Raw genomic sequence first — 21,613 nt, forward strand, 5'->3', positions numbered from 1 at the left:
TTTGCCTTCTACCTAAATCAGGTGGAAAGCCCTAAAGTTAGGCAAAAGCTCAAGTTTAATACAATGATATCTTTACATTTCTAGTTTTTATAAAATCAAGCTTAGAAATTTAAATATCTCTCTCTTCCTCTTTTCTTCCCTCTAAGAAATAAGGAATTTCTCATTATCTCTAAGGAAACATAAGCTGCAAACTAACATAGAACCAAAGTTGAACCTGAAATCACTCAAAATATTGGGACAAAATTGATGAGGCGAAGGGATAAGTATTTCATGAATAGAAAATAAATGCTCCCCTAAAGAAAAAGCTCTCACACAAAAAATCAATTAAAAACAATCCTAACTCGTTTTTATAGATTGTCCCTAGTTATTTCCCTCCCTGCTAGGAAACTCAATCTGAAGGAGCTGCACCCAACCACCACTAACTACCTCTCAGCCTCACTCATCATGTTAGGTGCTAAGACTAGGCTGCCTGACAAACAGAACTAATGTGCTCACTAAGCGAATCACATACAACAATGTGCATCTACTGACTGCATCACGCCAGATGTAGATCAAAGTAACTATGGTTGTCCTCAAGACATGATTATTTTATAACATGAAAAGTGTTTGATTGACAAACTAATCCTACCGAGTAATAAAATTGTGTGAAGTAAGTGATTCAGGAATCTAATCAAATCCGAATTAAATATTCTGTTTTCTCTTAATACAGAAAATTAAGTCCTATTTTCGATAATTTGCTTTATTGAGTCAATTTAAAAAACCAAAGAATGACAAACTAATACAAATGTATTGAAAGCAAGATAATACAAGGAAATATATCAAAGCATAACACACATTCCTCAATATGCTTTAGAACCAGTCTTGAGTTTTTATAAAGAGAGTACCTGTAGCAAAAGCTCTTCCATTGAAGAAAAGGGGGACCAATCAAGGATGGCTTTCAAGCTACTATCCCATTCATCCTGTGAACTCAAGATTATTGGTATTTTCTGATCATTCACTATGTGGAAATCAAGCTGCAAAGAGAAAAGACAACAGGTTTACCACATTGATGAAAATACCTATTTGAAGATGGAAATATTGAAAGAGGATTATGTTACCATAGGAACGACAATGTCATCTTTCATTGTTCTTCTCAAGAATGTATACGACAGCAGGCCAATGCACAATGTTACATTGCTAGAAAACACAGCTATAAAGTATAAGAACAACAAATATAGGAGAATACCTAATAACTAGCTTCACAAAATCATATAGATGGAGAAAATGACAATTGTCTTCATTCAGCAAAGTATAAGCTACAGAACTAGGACAGAAACGGAAAAAATGTAAAATGTAATAAAATGAAATAAAGAAATTTACAAATTATGGTAAAGATATGCACATACTTAGATACTTTTATAGTAGCTGGCAACGCTCAAAGCAACCCTTAACATGTTTCATATTAGCCAAAAACTAGCTTTAATCAAAGTTTGTTCCTCTTCAATAGTGCAACATCTCCTAGGAGCCTCCACACAAGGAAACCAATCTTTGCAAAGAACAACTCTTGCATCATTCACTCAGAGGAATGAGCAATGTGCAAGTCAGCCTCAGAAGTTTGGATCAATAAGCACCAACAATTGGACAGTTTGAAATGTGAACTTAGCATAGTATCAACAGTTGGCATTCAGTAGAGCTAATGTTTGTATTGATGCAAATACAAAGATGTACTTCATTCATAAAAGCAAACAGACATCCCTTGAATGATACTCATGAAGATCACCCTTCTTGTGTGATCCAAGGGGTGACTAAGGAAAAGATGGTCGATGTTTTGTTTTCAATTGTTGTAGACTCTTATGGCATAGGCATGGCATAAAACTTAGTCACTTGTGATGCTGCTACACGGCGATTGTGAAACACCAACTACATTGAACAAACTGCTGGTTGATACTAAAAATCCATGTGAGGCTTCTTTTCCATATGCCAAAGCTCAAGCAATTTACAACAAAGCTAGCCCTCTGCCTTGAGTTCACCCATTAATGTAAGTCATGTTTTATTTGGGTTTATCCATGCTCAAAAAGAAAAATGGAGGACTCTAATATGTTGAAGGAAACGTCCTGAATATACAAACAGTTGCATAGATTCCATTACATAGGGACTCATGTGAGAAATCATATCAATGACCAAAAAGTCCCTACCTTATGCAGTGAACAAAGAGCAGTACAAGCTCAATTACTTATGTGGAGCAAACCTACATTCCCCAAATTCCCAAGATTAAAAAGTTAAATTGTAACTAAATAAAGATCATTTGAAGATGACAAATACAGTGAATGATGTGGCATAGGGATCAACAAGAGTGCAAAAACTTTACCTTCCACGGTTAGCACAACTAAATACAATTGCATCAGCACCTAATCTCATGGTACTCGTTTTGAAGCCATTTCCATCTGTAGAGAGACACACACATACAAATAAGATAACAAATAAAATACATATGTCATCAGCAGATCAAGCATATTGTGAGTGATACTCAAATAAAAAAACAAGTCATATTAATCCACTGCCATGGATGAAATTGTCCAATGTAGTTTACATTCAAAATTTACGGAAAAAAGAAGACAGAAGACAAACATAGTTGGTGCTTTGTAACTAGTATTTTCGAAGAGAATAGAAATGAAATGCATTGTAACTGAGCTACAAAATCTATTTACTAAGAAACTCTTGAATATTCTTATTTGTTAAAAAATTATTTATATGATAATGAAAAGGCTTCATCGCATTTGTTAGAGAGAATGACTTGAGGTATATTCACCATCCAATTACTGAAGTTTCTATTCCTCCCTTGCTTAAAAATGAATATGCATTAAAATTATCAAAATCAAAATATCAGAGACGTTTACCACAAATAACTTTTGTAGATACTCATTATATTGCAGATATATAAAAAATGATTAGGACTAATCTTTAGCAAATTAGAACACCATATTTAAGTACAGCAAAATGTGCAGAATTTGAATATCAGAAAGCATTTTAATGTACATGTATAAAAGCTGTAAATAATTGAGAACAATATTCTAAAACAACAGTGACATTGTTATGAAGCACTAACTCAATTAAACAATACAACCTGGAATTGTAAAAAATGTTAACAAGAATTTTATCAATTTAAAAAATATATATATCCATAATAAAGTTAAAAAAAAAGTAATGTCTCATTTTAATCATCAAACATTGCCCAACTATTTGGGGTCAGCAACATGAATTTCATCTCTTTATTGAACTCTATGCAAGTATAAGGAGAGCGAGTGGGAGTCATGATCAGGCGGTAAGCAGGTGTACAAGTTCAAGTAGCATGTGCAAGTGATCAGACAGCAAGTGGTTGTTCATAATTGGTCGGCAAGCAATGGAGCATGCAACAATTGATCAAGCAGTGAGTGGTAGTGCATGTGGCGGGTGCAAGCGATCAAGTGACAAGTGATGACACAAACAGTAGTGCTGCAAGAGACAGGATGTGAACGATTGAACTATTGAGCGATATTAATGAAGATAAGACAACACAAATGGGAGGTGCAACAGGGTAATTTTATTATTTTGTCCTCTTCTTCCCTTCCTCTCCTTCCCATTTCCCTCCTCTCTGTTCCTTTTTCCACTCCTGTTTCCTTCCTCCAGGGTAAGTAAACCCATAATGTATGAGAGGATAAATTCTTTTTTTAAGTATACATTAAATTTAAATTGTTCCATAAACCCACCTCATAAGTACAATTTAATCTTAAATGATGTTTTATTAGATGCTTAGAATTTCAAAATACAAGGAAATTAAATGCATATATTAGACACCTACAAACATTTCTACATATGAACAATAATTTTTATTTCTAATGGTCAATTAAATTTACGCAAAAAACCTCCAATTTACTAATTGTCCTTGTTAAAGGTTACTCTTTCCTAAATTTCCCTATTATGGTCCCATGAAAAATAATATACTCATGTTAGCCTTAGAACATGAACAATGTACAACTCAAAATTGTTCTGAGTAAAAACAGAACTGAGACTACGTTAGGGATTTTACAAATTAAATTCTATTAAATTTTTTGTATTTATAATTATTTCTCATAACAATAGCTTTCCCCCCTCTGATTTTAAGGGTCCTAGATCTGCTGCTACAAGGAATGAAATCAGTGACATTTTTGTACCTCACTTATGAGATCAGCATAGTTTCTATAAATTGTGAAGAGGGAAATTGAGCATGGGGTAAGACAACAAGCACATAATGGAGCACACATTCATGCATAACATGCTTATCGCTCGGAAAAACTATTAAATGGAATGTTTTACCATGCCACTACTAGTAAAATGTCCCGAGAGTGCAACCAAGTATTAAGGACTTCTTGAATGCATTAAGTGAGTTGTGAGCCAATGACTTCCCGCCAAAAAATTCCATTATGCACAAGGGACTATAGACATATATGTATAAACAAAAAGGAAATATTTAAGATATGTACAAGCAGTGGAATTATTGTGGAGTAAACATGGCTTGTGAGAAATTGATGATCCTCCTATGCCACCTAAAGCTTTTTAAGAAAATCATTAGTCTACATAGTTTGACCATAAAGCTTTTCGAGCTCCCTTTTGCAATATTTGACCAAAATAGAATATGTCAAAGACTCAGCTTAATTCTAAATCCGCATAAATATGAAAATTTAAACTTGCCGGAACTTGATTATAGCAACAATATTCTAAAGCTCAAGAACTTCAAGTGGACATAGCTATGATTACCAAAACAAATGATAAACTAAAAGAAGGGATCAGCATTCCATCCTTTAAATGCCCTAATGCAAAAGATTAGAATCAATGAGAAGAAAACAAATTGATCACTGTAAACCAGCTTATAGATAATAAGAATGAAGAAACAATTAAACTATATGGAAGAATCTACAAACAATTGAAATAAAATGTAGATTAAAATGTATCTCTCCAGTTAAAATTCAAACAAAGGAGAAAGATTGATAAGGAGAAAGATTGATAAGACAACTGGAATTTCCTTGAAACCTGATCCAAGAAAGTAAAAGGAAGTTTTAGCAATTATTGGACTATATTAGTTTAATGTTTTATCCAGAAAGGAATCAGCAGAATTTTGTAGAGGTTATGAATTGCTGGTTAATGTTGATACTAAAAGGCTATCTCAATGTGTGTTGCATAGATGACTTCATGCGCCTCACTTATCCAAACCAAATGCATAATAATATTTTTTATGAAAATAAATGAAATTAAAGATGAGAGAATAGTAATTACACTGGCCAATGGTTGTCTTTGACCTCTTTGTTGAAAAACCAAGGCTCATGCATCGTCGTATACCTTCAGGGTCCATACCCCCTCCATCATCTGCAAAATTCTCCTTGGTAAATGTAAGAAAACCAACAACCTACCTTCTACCTGTAACTACAAACAGCTGTAGATAGAAGCAATAATGGAGCTGATATTGGAAAAGAAACTCATGGGCCATAGCTGCATACAACAGTCGCTAGGGGAAATAGTGGAACTGGACATCAACCAAACTATCTATAGCCAATGTACAAAAACTATGCTAAATTCTCTTCCAATAGTTGCATCCATTCTAAATTAAATGATTCTGATATTAAGCAGGGGGATATTTTTAAAAAAATAAAAGGAAATGTGGACATGTTGGAATGAAGAAATTTCAAAAACACAAAAATAACACAATAAAGTATCTTTACTACATACTTAAATTCCTAATGCAGATTCAAATATCTGAATCCAAATGAAGATGAACCATATCTTAGCCAATGATCAGAAGTTTTAGAGAAGCAAAACTTCAAAAAAGTAAAACATAATAATAATAATCCTTTGCTGGACATATTCATGTTACCAAATCCTACTCTGGTTCTCAGCAGGATATAATTAAATTTGGATCAGTACTAGACAATTCCATTTCTACTCAGAGAAGAGTTGTGTGGATGAAAAGTACCTTGAAAAAGCAACATAGGACTGTTATCTTTTGAGTTGCTGACCTTATCAACCTTCACAAAGGTTGCACCATTTTGAATCTGAAAAAACAGATTATTGGAGCCTCCAAATAGGAAAAAAAATGTTTCAACTATTCTTCAAACCATTCAGAGATGATGGAGAGGAAAATAAAAGCATATAACACAACTTAGGATCTGATATTATCTCAGAAATGCTGTAAGATCTTATTCAGATGAAAGACCAATTCCAAAAGAACATTTAAGAGCCAAGCATACCTCATCAACCGAATTATCAAGGAGTTCAGCTATAGCTGCATATACAGGATAAACAATGATAAACATCATGCTTAAGCCAAATATATCTTACAAGCAAGGTTTTAAAAATCATACACAAATGGCATGCTGCAAAATCACAGAATAGCACAGTGCATATGCAATATGTCAATGACTATACAGATGCATATGAGGTAATTATTAAGAAATTATTTGTCTGGCATTTAAAATTTGATGTGAACAATTGGTAAATGAGCACAAGACAGATAACAATATGCGACAATAGGTAGTATTCCTTTGAAAAACAAGAGGAGGCAAGATATATCTCTGACAAGAGATAGCAACTGTTGGATTGAACAAATGCATGTCATGGTTATAAAATAGCTTGATTTATTAGGGAGGGAATAGTCACTAATGCCTCTTTATCCATTCATGGTATATCTCTGATAATTAGCATTCAGTGCACTGAGACAATGCATGTCATGGTTCTAGACAACTTGACTTAGGGAGGAAAACTTATTAATGTCTTTTCATCCGATTTCATGGTATATAGAACGTAAAACCTTCAAATTCAGGACTTAACTGAACAAGTCCTACACTCTCCATCCTACATGTATTTAACACATTACAATTAATGGATATGAAAGATGCATTTGGCCACTAGTAAACAACCTGGGACAGGTATCTAAGAAAACAATAATTAGTTTTTATGAGATACTAACACTTAAACCCCCTGAAACAACTTTGTGATTTAACTACTATATTATGTACAGAATTTTACAACAAATATTAACATCTGCAGGATCATGTTGATGGAAACGCTGAACAAGAAGATGGCTGATGGTGCAAGTAGTAGTTTTTTGCTTTAATATTGCATAGCTAAGTGGGTTAAAAAAAAGTTTTTTGAGCGCCACTGCTAATACTATACAGTTTATCTTTCTAAGGAAAAAGGACTAAAAAAGCATTGCAGCCATCCCTTAATTGTTTTGGCTCACCACGTAAAACAAAAGTTGTTTTCTTTTGCCCATTGGGTTACAACTTACAATGAGGATTGGCAACCTTGCCAATGATGGCTATCATACCAAGCAAAATTCGTCAAGAGGGAGACGTACCACCAAAAGCCCACTTGTGCGAAGTAGCGTTGGTGTGCAAAAATTTTGGATGCACGCGCGCTCGATCAAAATCAGATGACTCCGGCGCGACTGCAGCAACAGGGGTAGCGTAAGATGCAGAACAGAAAACATCAAATAAAAGGGTTGGCTGAACTTCAGTGATATGAGGTACAAAGAACCATGCCGGGCAGAAGGCGAGACTCCTGAGGGGACTTCATACGCCCCTGCTCTCCAAAAGTTGCGACATTCGAGAACCCGGCGCCTCTTCTGCTCTTCGTCTCCCTTCGGGGCCACGGAGGAACGTAGCCGATTGACGCCGCCATCAGCTGACGACCCAAGGACCACCACATCGTCGCCAGGAGATTCGGTCGGCGGCATGGTGGCGTGGGGTCCGATCGCAGGCGAAGCAACACAATCAGAAACCCAACGAGAGTTTGGAGAATCCCTGACGAAGGGCGAAGCGAGAGAGGATCGAAAGTTCCAAACCCTACCAAGGATTTGGGATTTGCAACAAACGGCTCCTCGAATTTGCATCGTGATTTTGTATTAATATATATAGATTTCGTTCCGATATATGCCACGTGGAATCTTGATGAAGATATCTAGACTAGAATCAAGGGCTACGATCGATCCTAATAATTAAGCTTTTATTCCATAAAATAAAATAGGATTAATGGGGAAAATATTAATATTAATATTAATATTAATATTATTCATGGAAAAACTGAGAACATAGCGATATCACACGACCGGTAGATGCATGGCGGCCGGTTACTGCAAGCACAAGTACGACGTATTTTGGAAATTAAAGAAGTCACATGGGGAGGAACGGACTCAGTTGGTTGCGGTGGATGGGGGCGTCGCCGCCTCCGGATTGTTCTTCTTGAAGAGCTTGTGCTGGATGTGCTGATCGAACGTCCGCGGCGGGAAATTGGGCGGCGTGCCGTCGGCCAGCAGCTCCTCCAGCGGCCTCAACAGGATGGTCTCCTTCGGTGGCTCGCAGAAGACGGCCCAGGAGATGCGGATCTTCTCCTTGTTGACGAGGCCGCGGTGGAGGACGCTCTTGTAGCGGCCGTTGCTGAGGATCTCGAGGGAGTCGCCGACGTGGACGATGAGGGCGTCGGGGATGCACTCGGCCGTCACCCACTTACCGTCGTAGAAGACCTGGAGGCCGGGGACCATGTTGTGGAGGATAAAGGAGAGGGCGCTGATGTCGGTGTGCGCCTCCACGCCCAGCGCCAGGTCCGGCTGCGGGCAGACGGGGTAGTAGTTGATCTTCATCTGGAGGAGCAGGTCCTTGGTGCCGCCGAGCTCGGAGTCCAGCTTCCCCTTTTCCAATCCCAGGCCTTCGGAGAGGGCCTCCAGCAGCTTGGTCACCACCACCCTCAACTGCTTCCCGAACTCCGCCGTCACTTCACTGCATGAACGCATCTAATTCGTAACGAGCGAGCGGCTACGACGACTATTCGATCACAAGCTTAAACTTACATGTACTCTTCCGGTTGCTTCGGCCAAATGGAGACGTCGGTCTTCTCCTCGGGGAAAATAAGGTGGAAAAAGTAGTCCTGCCACTCCAGCTGCCCGCTGGCATTGTTGGCCAGCTTGCTCCCGTAGCCCTGGATCTTCCCCGACGCCTGATCGTTCGCGTACCGCTCCTTCTCCTCGACGGGGAGATCGAAGAACTCCTTCCCCACTTTCCTCAGCCGCTCCACCAGCTCCGGCTTTATCCCGTGGTTGGTGATGTGCATCACTCCCCACTCCGAGGCCGCCCTGCGCACCTCCTCCACGCACGCCCGCCGCGCAGCCTCGTCGCCGGACTGCAGCGCCTGGAGGTCCACCACGGGCAGCTGAGGCGCACAGCTGGTCCTCCGCCCCCTTCTTCGCCGTCTCGAACGCGTCCCCGAGGTCGAGCCGCTCCGACTCGGGGCGGATGTACTCTGCGGGGATCTCGCTCAGGCCACTCTTCGCCAGGATCTCCACCCTCGACGCCACCTTCGCCGCCATTGCCACAATCTAATAACTAGTTCGATGGCAGTGATTGATGATTCACCACTGAGGCAGGCACGCATATATATATAGCGACGTATCATTGGGGCAGGTGGATGCATGCACGCTCACTGTGATCCTGCCGTCTCCACCAAACAGTCAAATTGGCCGCTACTTCACCAAATTGTGTGAGCGATGGCTTTGATCTCGTAGCTGAAGGTCTAAGAACACGCACCTACCTACTTGGCTACTAGTCTTTACATCGTAATTTAATAATCAACTGTAACACATTACAATTTTCTGTTTTTTTATATAATATGGACTGCCGAAATCGATCTACATTCAATTAGGTGGCTAAACTTCTCTGGATAAAAACTAAACATCTTCAGGAAAGCTCGTCGTCCCTCTCTGCCCGCGATGAGAAGACTTGTTGACTGTTGAGGAACTCGATGCAGTCTGTAATGGCCTCCTCGTAATGCGCATTCAGTGGATACAGATTGTAATAGCTGCAAGATGCCTTCGGGGGAGCCTCAGGGGCAGCCTGAATCGAAGCCCTTCGTGGTCGTCGTCGAGGAGGAGGAGCCATCATCAACCCCGTAAGCATCCTCCTAAACCCACCCAAAAGCTTCTGCGACCAAGCACTTCTCTTCGCCGCCGTCGTCGTCGTCTTGGGCGGGACCTTCATCGGATGACTCTGACGTTGGAGCTTCGGCATCAGGAAGAATTAAGATCGAACCAGTGATATATGATCGATGCAGTGCGTGATCAGTGAGGGAAGACTTAGCTTGCTATTTATCACTGCAATATGCTGCATTAATTAGTGACGCTAATGATTAAAGCTAGCTCTTAAGTATGATCGGTGGGGTTAAGCTTCATGTTTAGGGGCACGATTCATGTGGCAGAATCATTGATAGGGCACTTCGATGTGGTTTCCAAATGATCAGTGAGAAATAAAAATAAAAAGGATTTGATGTTTTGCCTTTCATAAGATACGAAGATGCCTTGATTTGATGTTTTGCCTTTCATAAAAATAAAAAGGATTTGATAAGTCATGCAATACCCTCCTGTGTCGTGATCAACTACAATTTTTCGATTTACCTCCTCATAGATGGTCGTGGTCCCGACCGTGTGGGGTCACTAAGGTGGCGAATCCACCTTTTTACAGAAGAAGATGCCTTGATTATAGCTGAGTCGGCACAACAGACTTGTAGAAGAGGGAGGGTTTGAATCCTGATGAAGTCAAGCAATACTTTCCTGCGTCGTGATCAACTGTGATTTTTCGATTTACTTCCTCACAGATGATCATAGGACCGATCGTGTGAGGCCGCTAAGATGGCGGATTCCTTCTTTTGCATAAGAAGATGCATAAGGTGCCCTTCCTCATATGCATAGATTATAACAATATCCAATTTTTATTGAAATAGTTATTTTTTCCTTTTTTATTATTGTGATAAGGAAGAATATTTTAGCGTTCATATCGTTTCTCCTATTCTGTTGATCAAATAAGTTACCTTCCATTAACTTCGCAAACACAAAGAGGCATTGTATCTGCAATTGAGACTAGGAGTGTCTAACATAAGTTTAAAAAGCCTACTAAACACTTAGTTATTAAAACACTTGATTGGAGCTAACAAATTAATATTTTTTTTAAATGAAAAAGAAGTATTAAATATAGCACGATCATATGTTAGAGCTAACAAATTAATATCGTTTTAATATGTAGTAGATAAGCAACACATATTTTTTATATATAATTTAGGTATTTATAATTTACTCAATTAATTTTGAAAATATATAGTCTATTTAATTCGGGAGGTGAGCGAGCTTATCCTTATTTTGTCTATAGAATTAACGTCTTTCATCACACTGTAATAAAATATCATGTAGTGCATCATAATTGAGATTCGAATTATAAGTGAAGTTATAAATAAATCAAACATTCATGAACAAATTTGATATTAAACTTAGTAAAAGTTCATGTATGTTTGTTCAATATACATAAAATCAATTAAACGAATAAATTTGAATAACTTATTAAATTAAATAAATAAAATTGCATGCATATATATGTAGCTTATTAATATTTATGAACAAAAATTGTTAATTGGTTGTGAACAATGCTCATGAAATATATTCATCAATAAAATTTTTATTAATATAATAAATAAAATAAATTTAAAATTATAAAATTTTCAAACAAGCTTGAATTGATAACTTAATAATGTCTAAACAAACTAAACTCGAACTCATAAAAAAAATTAAATCAAATTTAAATAACTATTTTAACAATTTAATTTATTTCAAACTCAATTCAACTTAATTACTTTATTAAATAAGAACCACCATCAAACATACTCGTTTAACTCATTTACCGCCTTAACCATGCGTGTCTGGTCCCCTTAGTATATTGAACAAAATTAATGAATATTTAATATAAACTTTTTGCCACGGTAAAATGCTAGAGCGGAAATGAAAATTTTAATTTTAGTTATTAAAATATTTTTTATTTCTAGCACTTTCAATATTACATGATTATTATTTTTTAAATCATTTATTTTTATATTTTATTGTCAAATTTTATTTATTGGATTGACCAGTCGTCGTAGTCGTTGCACAATAAATAAGATGCTGACCCAATCCAACCAACCCGATCCGAAATCCACTAGACTTTAAAGTTTCAAACCTCGTCGCGACTGACGGTCACAGTTCGATTTCAGAGCGTCTATCTCCTTTTCAGGAGTCGGGAAACCGCATCGATGATGGAGAAAGCAGCGGTGACGCTGCTGCTGCTGGCGGCGGCGGCGGTGACGGCCGCGGGAATGAAAGAGCAGCAGTGCGCGGAGAATCTGCTGCCTTGCTCGCAGTACCTCAACGCCACCAGCAAGCCGCCGGAGCCTTGCTGCCGGGTGCTCCGCAGCGAGGTGGAAGATGAACTGCCTTGCCTCTGCGCCATCCTTAACAACTCGGCCATCTTGGACGCCTTCAACATGAGCAGCGCCAGGGCCTTCCAGTTCGCCAGCGACTGCGGCGTCACAAACACGAGCGTTTGCGCCTCCTCCGGTTAGTAATCTTTCTGCCACATGTTCTTTCTGCCATGTTCTTCCTGCCATGAACGCTTGCTCCTTTGGGGGTTGAACTGCAGGTCCGACGCCTCCTCGAGCGCCATTACCACTCACTCCTCCAGGTACTTTTCTCGATTTAGCACAATTATCAATAATTCTCTCTTCTTCTTCCTTATTTTGTTATTGAAAACAAGGGGGGAAAAGAAAAGGTCTACCACACTTGGCCATGGCATGCCGTGCTCACTGATAAGGACAATAGAGAGACAACAAAGAATTCGTCAAACTCGGGAAGTTGTAATCATCAGTCGAATTCGTTGAACTGAAATTATTGATGGCACATATATTTGACTTGATCAAACAAGCTCATAAATTAGTGGACCTAATGATATAGTTGACCTGTCTGTGGAGCCCTTGGATAGTTAAAAGATTGATGAACCTAGTGATAGTTGACCTGTCTTGTTTTCTGTTTTGCTGATTGGCAATTCAAACAGCTAGGTCTGTTTTAGTCATTTTTTTTTCAACATGAAATTCTTTTGATCTTCCTGTGTTTTTGAGTGAGAGTTACTTTGATCTACAACTATGTGATCTTAGGCTGCAATATCTAGCAAACACTTTTGAAGCTGTCTTAAACTCCAACTCAAGGCAGACAAGATCTTGCAGGCCTTGTGACTCTCTGGCCAAGATTTTGAAGGTATTTTCATTATTCAGCTAATGGTGTAGCCGAGTTTGTATCCTCGAGTTGTTGTGGTCTGTGGACAAGAGAATCGATCTGGTTTGTGGATTTGTGTTCGACATAGGATCATAAACAAAAATGATATAGGTGGCTCAAGCTTCAGCTTAGTCCGATGAACTATAAACAAAAGTTCTCTTGGAGACTAAGTTTAGGTGGTGATTTAGTCCTATAGCAAAGAGAGAGTGCTAGAGAGCAAATCTATTCCAAACTAATAGTTTTTTGTTTCCATATGTAATTCTTCAAACAGAAATGAAAATGAAATGGCAAAGTAACAAAAGAACACTCATGAAACATGTATGATTTTGCATTTGACATTTTTGTGCCTTGTTTTTAGCAGCTTCAGGAGGGACTACCTATTTCAGGAACACGATCGGACTGCCGGTCTCGATGAGCTTGCTTTTGTGCTGGTCTATCGGTGTCGTTTAAGACTCCGGTAAGCCTGAAAAGGATTATTGTCACAATGCCTCTTCATCTTTGAGTTTTTAGCTTCATTGTGTAATCCAATTGTGTAATCTTCCTTAGTTCTTACTATGTGTGCGAATAGAGTAGGTCTGAGTACAATGTATCATGGAGAAATATGCTACGGAATAATGGAAGAATTTTAAAAACAAATACTCTTTAATTTCCCGCCTTCATTTGGAAGGAAATTAATACAAGAAAGAAATTTAATTTCGTTATCTTCTACTTTAAAAATATCATTTCTTTCCCTTTTCATTTATCTAAAGCAACAAGAAAGATAAAATAAGCAGGACAATTAATTTCTTTACTTTCTTACTTTCATTTAAAAATGCTCATCAACGTCTTTCTATTTAAATTTAAATTTAAATTTTTGTATTTGTTCTCCGTGCTTTATTACTGCAACGCATCTGTAGGCTTTTGATGTGATCTAAACATCGATCCACTTGACCTAACTAAGGTTTAGTCGAACTCATCGCAATTAATCTTAAATTAAAATTTAAGTTAATGCAAAATTAGAGAAAGAATAAATTCCAAATCTTACTTAATACAAAATTAGAGAAAGGATAAATTCTAAATTTTTCCGCAGGCTGGCAAGTTGCCTTCCGCGGACCTACCATAACAATAACGGCTGCCGGACTGGTTACCACCTGGCACCTGCCATCGCGTCGCCGTCGATTTATGGCCTCCAACATTAACGTTGACCAGATCGTTGACTAACCGTGTCAATCACGCGAATATAACGCCGCCGACCGCATCGATGCGAGTATCCAAGTCGCATCTCAAAAAATTAATAAGCGATCGCCGGCGGCGCCCGGTGCAGGAAAGGAAGGACGAGGGCGAAGTGGCGGTAGTCTCCGTCGCCGTCCTCCGGAGGGGTTAATTTCCGGCGGCCTCGTATATATATATATATACACACTAAGGCAAGTCTGCTTTCCATTCTGCTTTTCCCCTCTTGAATCTGAGTTTCATGTGGTTTTTGATTGATAATCGATAAGAAATACTTGCAAGATCGTCGAGAAGTGATCGGGTGATGATATTTAAAGTTCGAAGAGTAATTAATCAAATGGTTAACTAATGCGCAATGTATATATATTCTGTATTCATAAGCTTGAAGGTGATGTACTTGATACCTGTGAAGTGTCTCATGAGCAGGAAGGAAGCAGGAAAGGATGACTGAGAGTTCTAGGTTTCAGCTAGGCGTGGTCGGATCGCTGGCTCTTTCGGTTGCCTCCTCGGTTTCGATCGTCATATGTAACAAAGCTCTCATGAGCACTCTTGGCTTCCCTTTCGGTCAGTAGCTTCAGCTCCTGTGTTAAATTGATAAGGTATCTGTCATAGAACTAAAAGCATGCCGATATTATGAATCTCACAGCTACAACACTAACAAGCTGGCATCTAATGGTGACCTTCTGCACACTCCATGTCGCGCAGCGCCTCCGCTTCTTTGAGCCCAAATCAATCGATGCGAAGACGATCGTTCTCTTCGGCATCCTCAACGGCACCTCCATTGGCTTCCTGAACCTCAGCCTCGGCTTCAACTCCATTGGATTCTACCAGGCAAGTAGTGTTATGTCAACTGCATCACATTTATAATCTGGAACAGGCGCTCATTGTCTTCACTGATATATCTAGATGACTAAACTCGCCATCATACCTTTCACTGTCCTGTTGGAGACTCTGTTCCTGAAGAAAACTTTCAGGTTCACTGGAAATCTTTTTATCTGAGTTGATATGTTGGTGTTGAAATTTAATTTACCTAAATAAGAATTTGTTTGCAGCCATAGTATCAAACTGGCTTTGCTTCTCCTCCTGCTTGGAGTTGGCATTGCATCGGTCACCGATCTCAACCTCAATCTTCTTGGCTCCATCCTCTCTGCTCTTGCAATCGCCACTACATGCATCAGCCAAATTGTATCCTTGCTGTATCTTCATTAATCGTTCAGATTTTCCTGAAAGAAGAAAAGATAAATCATGTTTTCTTGACCATAAATCTGCATGGCAGATGACGAACACGATTCAGAAGAGGTTGAAAGTTTCCTCCACACAACTTTTGTATCAATCATCTCCATACCAAGCAGCTATTCTAGTTGTGACTGGCCCATTTGTGGACCGGTTGCTCACCGACCGAAATGTGTTCGCCTACGACTACAAACTTCTTGTTCTGGTATGCTTGCTCGAATGAATATTCCCTGAACTGGAACAGTATTACATTTTCTTTCTACCTTGTTCGAGTTAAGATTTCATGTTCGTTGTATATTAACAGGTATTTATAGTGCTGTCTTGCTTGATTGCTGTGTCGGTTAACTTCAGCACCTTCTTGGTAATCGGGGTAACATCGCCGGTGACATATCAAGTTCTCGGCCACCTCAAGACATGCCTCATTCTCTCCATCGGCTACATTATGTTGCACGACCCCTTCACGAGCAGAAACATTGCAGGAATCCTTATAGCCATCTTTGGGATGGCTCTCTATTCATACTTCTCTGTGCTAGAGAGCAAAAAGAAATCAGCAAATGATGCTTTACCCATTTCACAGGTTCAATCATATTGTATTCTGGATGTTACCTTTATCATTCTCTGCAATTTAAGATTCTAACTATTCCTACAGTAAACTGTCTTTCAAGTAAGTCTATGTTTTGTGTGTTGTTATGAAAAGTGATGATATGTGGTCATTTTTGCAGATGACACAGGAGACAGCGCCACTTTTTGCCGATCAAAAATCATGATACAAACAACAATGATATGAAAAAATTGCATGGACTTCCTGCAGTTGCAGTTGCAGTTGCAGTTGCAAAGAACTCTCTCGAGTAACACCATGTAGTACTAAATACAAAGAAACTAAAATGATATTTCTTGGTATGTCATTGGAAGCAATTGAGTAGGCCTCTCAATTCTTTAGATGACTTTTACTATCCCTTGTTTTTGCAAATGTTCATAAGGAACTTGTGTCTTGTAATCACACATGCTTGTTTTGCATATGTGACTGCTAGAATGTTTGCAATTCTCTTTTTCATTCTAATTTACATATTAATTTGTTTCTCGACAAGCTCTAGGGCCTTATTATGGATGAATTGAGTACCTAAATCCTACGCATTTATCAGAAGATGGAAACTGCAAGTGCAAGAAAACTAAATGACATTCTTATGAACAGCCACTTATGGACACAAGCACAGATTCTAAGTGTACCTCCTCTAAGCAATCTTTTGGCACCCTCTTTTCGAGCCAATTTAACAGAATAAATGAGGCATTTGGAGTGCAAGAAAAGTATTGCATATGGAAAGCCAGTTTCCATGTATGGAAGGTTATGTTCCTCCCCACAGAAACTTCTCTACCCTACTTTTAACAGCAATAGGCAACCCAATGCTACAGGAACACTCAAAACCATTCGTTAGGTGTTTGTTTATTGTTCCCAGTCAATGTGCCCAGGCATGCATGCATGCATCCCTAGCAAATTGATTAAAAAAAAAAGACAGCCAATGGACGCTCCCACCACCCCACCACAAAAACACACTAGTAGAGTTCGTTCTATACTGAGATTTCCATGGCGCCGTTCTTCAACCAAGAAGCCATCATCCACGAGAGAGCCCTCCTTCACCAGATTAGGTACCAGGGCCAGAAAAATAAAGAGAGAGAGTAGTCCAGAAGAAGCTGAAGAACAAGGGAATATCGATCGGAGTGGGGCAAAGGCCTCACCTTCTGTAGTTCCAAAGCCGGAGAATGAAGAACTAATACAAGGAATTGACAAAGGAGAACTTATTTTGGGGGAGGCAAGAGAAAGAAAGGAGGAGATGCTCAGACCTCTTCCAATACCACAGAATCAACAAGGTCAAATGGAGAGCCGAAAAGAACAAGGATCACAGTTGGCGAATAAGGAACTAGGAGAAAATGTTAAAGAAGAACCTACGACAATGTTGGTTGGAGAAGGGCAACAAAGGCAAACAAAGGAAAAAGTGAAGATAATACCTCCTATGCCTATGCCAATGCCAGAGGTTAGGCATGAACAAGAGAAAAGTATAAAAGAGGAAGAAGAAGAAGAAAAACAAGAGGCCAGTGATCATGAGAGTGCAAAAACCACATCCTCGCCTCTACCAGTCACAAAGCAAGCAAATGAAGAAAGTAGGCTTGGAGGAATTGGCAAAGTTGAACCTACAATGCAAGAGACAAGGGAAGTGTTTGAGAGGATGCCAGATTCACTTCCAGAGACTAAACAAGGCCAAACGGAGAGCAGAGAAAAAGTACAAATGGCGAGTGACAGTGATAGTTCAAAGATCGCAACCTCTCATCATCTACTAGTTCCAAGCTCAGCAGAGGAAGAAAGTGATCTAGGAGGAATGAGCAAAAAGAAAACTCCAATGATGGAAGTAACAGAAGGACAAGAAAGTGGCAAGATAAAGGAGGAGAAGATACTTTCTCCTTCAATGCCAGAGATTGCAGAAAGTCAGATGGAGAGAAGAGAGAAACAACAGGAACAAGTGATCAGTGGTCGCGAGAGAGCAAAGATCACATCTGATTTGCCCATTCCAATGATGGAAAATAAAGAAAGTGAGCTTGTAGAAACTAATAAAGAGGAACCTACAAACATGGAGGCAATGCATGAAGAAGAAAAATACACTAGTAAGAGAACAGTGGAGTCGATTCCTCCAGTGATGCCAGAGACTGAAAAACGTCAGACGGAGAGCAACGAAAAAGAACATGGAGTATATGAAACAGGTAAGGAAGAAGTCGAGATGATGGAGCCCAAAATACAAGCACTGGGAATCGACAGAAGCAATTTGGAAAAGGATAATCTGATGCAAGAGAAAAAAGTAGAAGAAGGAATTCAGGAACGAGAACAGTTACTGCCTGCTACAAGAATCTCTGCTCGTTCAGATCCAACCTCAGAAAATGCTGCACTGAGAGCAGGAGTTGCTCCTAGTGGAAATAACGGAGGAACACTTCCTTCTACTTCAACAATGTCAGTGTCGACAAATGAAGAGAGTTCAAATGAAACGACAAGTTTGGAGAAGATGTCACAGTTGCAGAAAACCCAAAGCAAAATTGAGGAATCAAATGTAGAGAAGATGAAAATAATGAGGGAAGAACAAGGAAAAAGCGCTGAACTGAGCAATTGGGGAAAAAAGAAAACATTAATGCCCTCTCCTTTGATGCTGATGCCTGAAAATACAGATTTGTCGCACAAGACTGAAATCTCCTCCTCCTCAATTTCATCTGTAGGAAAAGGAGAGAAGAGAGTAAGTGGTGACGCCATGCTTTTTGAAAGTGAGCATGTAGGAGAAGCAGACATAAGTTGCAAGGCAAGTGCAGAAAAGATCGTTCAATCTCCTCCATCAATGTTAACACCGACAAGTTCAAAGAATTTGGCAGGAGAAAGAAATAGCAAGGATCCTAACTCTTCCATTACAAGAGAAGAACACTCGATGAGTAAAACGGAGTTGGAGAGGGCATCTACATTCAAAAGCAATTCAGAAAGTAACGAGTTGAAAGCTTTAGATAAACCAGTAAAAGATAGCCACAGGAGCAATTCAAGAATGGATAATATAGCTTCCACCTCTCGTCTGCCTCCCTTATCAAAGGAAAAGATTCAGATTGGCAGGAAAAGGCCAAGAGAAATGGTTGTTACAGAAGAACATGAAAAGATTATCAATGAAAGAAACAGCATGAATGTGGAGAATAATGACAAAGGAGAGGCAAGTGGTGCAAATATCTCTGGAACCTATTCCCTATCCTCTATCTTGGCACCAACGATGAGGGATGGGGAAGATGAAGGAAATAAACCATTTCCTACTGCTGAGTCAGAGTCAATGGATGAAGATGCAGGACACAGAAACAAGGAGGCCAAAAGCCAAGGAAGAGATAAAGGAGAAAGCACAAGTAATGGAAGGAGTGCTTGGACAACAATTGGCGTGATAACAATGATGGCTGGAATTACCTGGTTGGGGCAGATGGTTCTCATGAAGCGACTAGAAAAAGTTCGAAGTCGAAAGCATACCTGAAAGGAAGGTTAGAGATGCTAGGCAGTATTTATGCTTTTAAACTTGTTATACTTTACATGCTTACACCTAAATAAATCAACAAAATAAATATGACATATATGCTGCTCAAAAACATCCTGACACACAAGTCAATGCTACAAAATTTCACAATCATACTGAAAAGCATGAAACTAGATTGTATGATCTAATTGTGAGACATGAATGACCTTATTCTAAGGCACTGGATATATGAGGAAAACAAATATTGCAACGTGGATCACCAAGTCAGCAGCATATTCTAGTGAGAGTTGAACTTTGAACTTATGAGCTAAGCATGCACCTATTTAAAAATTAGCCTAGACAAACTTGTTTATCAGTAGCAGTTGATGAGATTCAATGAATTAAGCATGCAATACTATTTTTATGACCAATCGAATTAAGAAACTAGAACAACAACAGTTGAGCCCAGTTTGCATTCCTTTATTTCTTTTTCTTGCTTAGAGCAACAAAATCGCTGCATATTATTCTTTTGTGCCATAATCCTATGAAATAGTGCCCTCCCAATGGCCTGGAACTGGAAACTTTGCTTAACTACCAATTTATGGCATTTCCCAAGCATTGTTTCACAAATGATATTTTGGCTTGACACCTCAGCCTTTCTTGGACTCTCAAATGACTATTCTTGTTTTGCAAAACATGTTAAGGAAGGTAGAGAAAAGGTGAGAAGAGGAGGAAACTTCATTTGTAGTCCCTTTGCTTATATTTTATAAGATCCCCTACCTAAGTGTTAATGTCTTGGCATTCTGAACTAGTCATCTCATAAGTTGGAATTAACATGTCGCTTTCTATTTACCCTCACTTCCTAATTACTGCAAAACTAAAACAAGGAATCTTTCATAAATAACTCTTCTGCTAAATTTATCATCATTATGTATACTCAAAAAGGGGTTGTGTCTTCCATTTGACAAATAGTTATAATGACTACCTCCCTTTTCTTACACAAATTGATGCTCAATTACATCTTTGATTCTTCTTTCAACGTTTGACTTGATGGCAGACGAGCATTAGGTTCATTACTTATCATAGATTTGGATGATATATAGGATTCTAAGATCTTACAATTCAATTAAGGTGTTTTACAACTATATTCCACATTGATAATTTATCATATGCATTCACTTTCAGTATTATAGGATTACATTTTTGACAGTCATTCAAATATGATAAAATGTAAACAAATATATGTTACATGTTCACGTAGCAAATAGTTTCTATAAAATAACTGAATGACAATCATACGATGGTTGGTAAAGATAAATATCTAGTTATGGTTGTTGAGATCGAGATTCAACGTAAGATCGCTTAGGTCCGTTTGCATCATAAAATGGTAAATCCTAAGGTTTGCATCACAAAGGTCAAGCAGAAATAGTTGCTACAGCCCTCATCCAGCGTCCGACAAAAGGACAACTAGGCCAAATTTGGCTTAGTTAGCACAGTAACCTTGGAAAAATCATTTTTTTAGAATTTTATGGCTTATTTTCATGCAATCAGTGGAGGGTTCTAACTCCTAAAGCTTAAAGAGTCCCGGAACCTATGGCATGAGGCATCCATAATCGCTAATGACCCTGAAGTGAAAGCCCCAGGAAGACAAATTTACAACCAAAACAAATGATCCAAGCATGGTAACGAAAGAAACCTTAAAGAGTCCGCCGAAGTTTCCGCAGAGGATGCAGATGAGCGATCGTGGGTCGGGCGATTTGACCTGCTCAGCAAAGTTTCCGAAGTCCGCCGCTGTCCGAACGCCCCATTTTGCTAGGTTAACGTCCGCCACCTTACCCTCGACCCGAAGCCGGACCTCCGTCTCTGTTCCAGCAATCTACGACACGATGGACGCATCTGGAACACCAGATCGGCTTCGGGCAGTCGAATCGGCCGGCCCTCGTTCGGAGGCGAAAGGAAAGAAGAAGATGGAGTACTCATTCGCTCAGAAGTGTCTGGCAAAGATTTTAAACCAAAAAAATAATTTTTTAAAAAAAAACATATTTTAACCGTGGTT

The 21,613-nt window shown here is 39.1% G+C and overlaps 4 protein-coding genes and 1 long non-coding RNA gene across 5 annotated transcripts; 2 read left to right on the forward strand and 3 right to left on the reverse strand.

Annotated features, from left to right (window-relative positions):
* Positions 1-460: 460 nt before the first annotated feature.
* LOC141837299 (protein MICRORCHIDIA 2-like) lies at positions 461-7,834 on the reverse strand. The gene is made up of 9 exons (XM_074724726.1): positions 7,525-7,834; positions 7,346-7,435; positions 6,237-6,271; positions 5,963-6,041; positions 5,269-5,358; positions 2,348-2,423; positions 1,098-1,176; positions 885-1,013; positions 461-469 (listed from the first exon to the last, which is right to left on the reverse strand). Exons 1-9 carry the CDS (start codon positions 7,721-7,723, stop codon positions 461-463), a joined length of 786 nt encoding a protein of 261 aa, XP_074580827.1. The 5' UTR covers positions 7,724-7,834.
* A 181-nt stretch (positions 7,835-8,015) lies between these two features.
* On the reverse strand, positions 8,016-9,374 carry LOC141838573 (leucoanthocyanidin dioxygenase-like). The gene is given in 3 exon segments (XM_074726084.1): positions 8,016-8,762; positions 8,834-9,195; positions 9,197-9,374. Coding segments are annotated over 3 exon segments (1,098 nt in total). The 5' UTR covers positions 9,350-9,374; the 3' UTR covers positions 8,016-8,179.
* A 2,680-nt stretch (positions 9,375-12,054) lies between these two features.
* On the forward strand, positions 12,055-13,713 carry LOC141837651 (non-specific lipid transfer protein GPI-anchored 7-like). Its single transcript, XM_074725021.1, has 3 exons — positions 12,055-12,391; positions 12,474-12,515; positions 13,464-13,713. Exons 1-3 carry the CDS (start codon positions 12,088-12,090, stop codon positions 13,550-13,552), a joined length of 435 nt encoding a protein of 144 aa, XP_074581122.1. The 5' UTR covers positions 12,055-12,087; the 3' UTR covers positions 13,553-13,713.
* A 1,039-nt stretch (positions 13,714-14,752) lies between these two features.
* On the forward strand, positions 14,753-16,497 carry LOC141839331 (UDP-xylose transporter 1-like). The gene is made up of 7 exons (XM_074727061.1): positions 14,753-14,875; positions 14,958-15,142; positions 15,218-15,285; positions 15,364-15,496; positions 15,588-15,749; positions 15,849-16,121; positions 16,267-16,497. The coding sequence occupies exons 1-7, from the start codon at positions 14,755-14,757 to the stop codon at positions 16,309-16,311; spliced, it is 987 nt and encodes a 328-aa protein (XP_074583162.1). The 5' UTR covers positions 14,753-14,754; the 3' UTR covers positions 16,312-16,497.
* LOC141839332 (uncharacterized) lies at positions 15,195-21,388 on the reverse strand. Its single transcript, XR_012602688.1, has 3 exons — positions 21,254-21,388; positions 15,342-15,534; positions 15,195-15,268 (listed from the first exon to the last, which is right to left on the reverse strand). It is a non-coding gene; the product is annotated as an uncharacterized LOC141839332 (long non-coding RNA).
* Positions 21,389-21,613: the final 225 nt, after the last annotated feature.

This window comes from Curcuma longa, chromosome 11, assembly GCF_044706935.1.
Source record: "Curcuma longa cultivar G26 ecotype Majalengka, Jawa Barat chromosome 11, ITB_CL_G26_1.1, whole genome shotgun sequence".
Classification (NCBI taxonomy): domain Eukaryota; kingdom Viridiplantae; phylum Streptophyta; class Magnoliopsida; order Zingiberales; family Zingiberaceae; genus Curcuma; species Curcuma longa.

Bases quoted from the DNA above. Each gene is read 5' to 3' on its own strand.
- LOC141837299 (XM_074724726.1), bottom strand. From the start codon at position 7,723: ATGCCGCCGACCGAATCTCCTGGCGACGATGTGGTGGTCCTTGGGTCG. The intron at 5,359-5,962 runs GTACTTTTCATC...AGAATTTTGCAG, and splicing joins TCCTATGTTGCTTTTTCAAG to ATGATGGAGGGGGTATGGAC. The intron at 1,177-2,347 runs GTAAAGTTTTTG...TGTGTTTTCTAG, and splicing joins AGTTGTGCTAACCGTGGAAG to CAATGTAACATTGTGCATTG.
- LOC141839331 (XM_074727061.1), top strand. From the start codon at position 14,755: ATGACTGAGAGTTCTAGGTTTCAGCTAGGCGTGGTCGGATCGCTGGCT. The intron at 15,286-15,363 runs GTTCACTGGAAA...ATTTGTTTGCAG, and splicing joins TTCCTGAAGAAAACTTTCAG to CCATAGTATCAAACTGGCTT. The intron at 15,750-15,848 runs GTATGCTTGCTC...GTATATTAACAG, and splicing joins ACTACAAACTTCTTGTTCTG to GTATTTATAGTGCTGTCTTG.
- LOC141837651 (XM_074725021.1), top strand. From the start codon at position 12,088: ATGATGGAGAAAGCAGCGGTGACGCTGCTGCTGCTGGCGGCGGCGGCG. The intron at 12,392-12,473 runs GTTAGTAATCTT...GTTGAACTGCAG, and splicing joins GAGCGTTTGCGCCTCCTCCG to GTCCGACGCCTCCTCGAGCG. The intron at 12,516-13,463 runs GTACTTTTCTCG...TGTTTTTAGCAG, and splicing joins ATTACCACTCACTCCTCCAG to CTTCAGGAGGGACTACCTAT.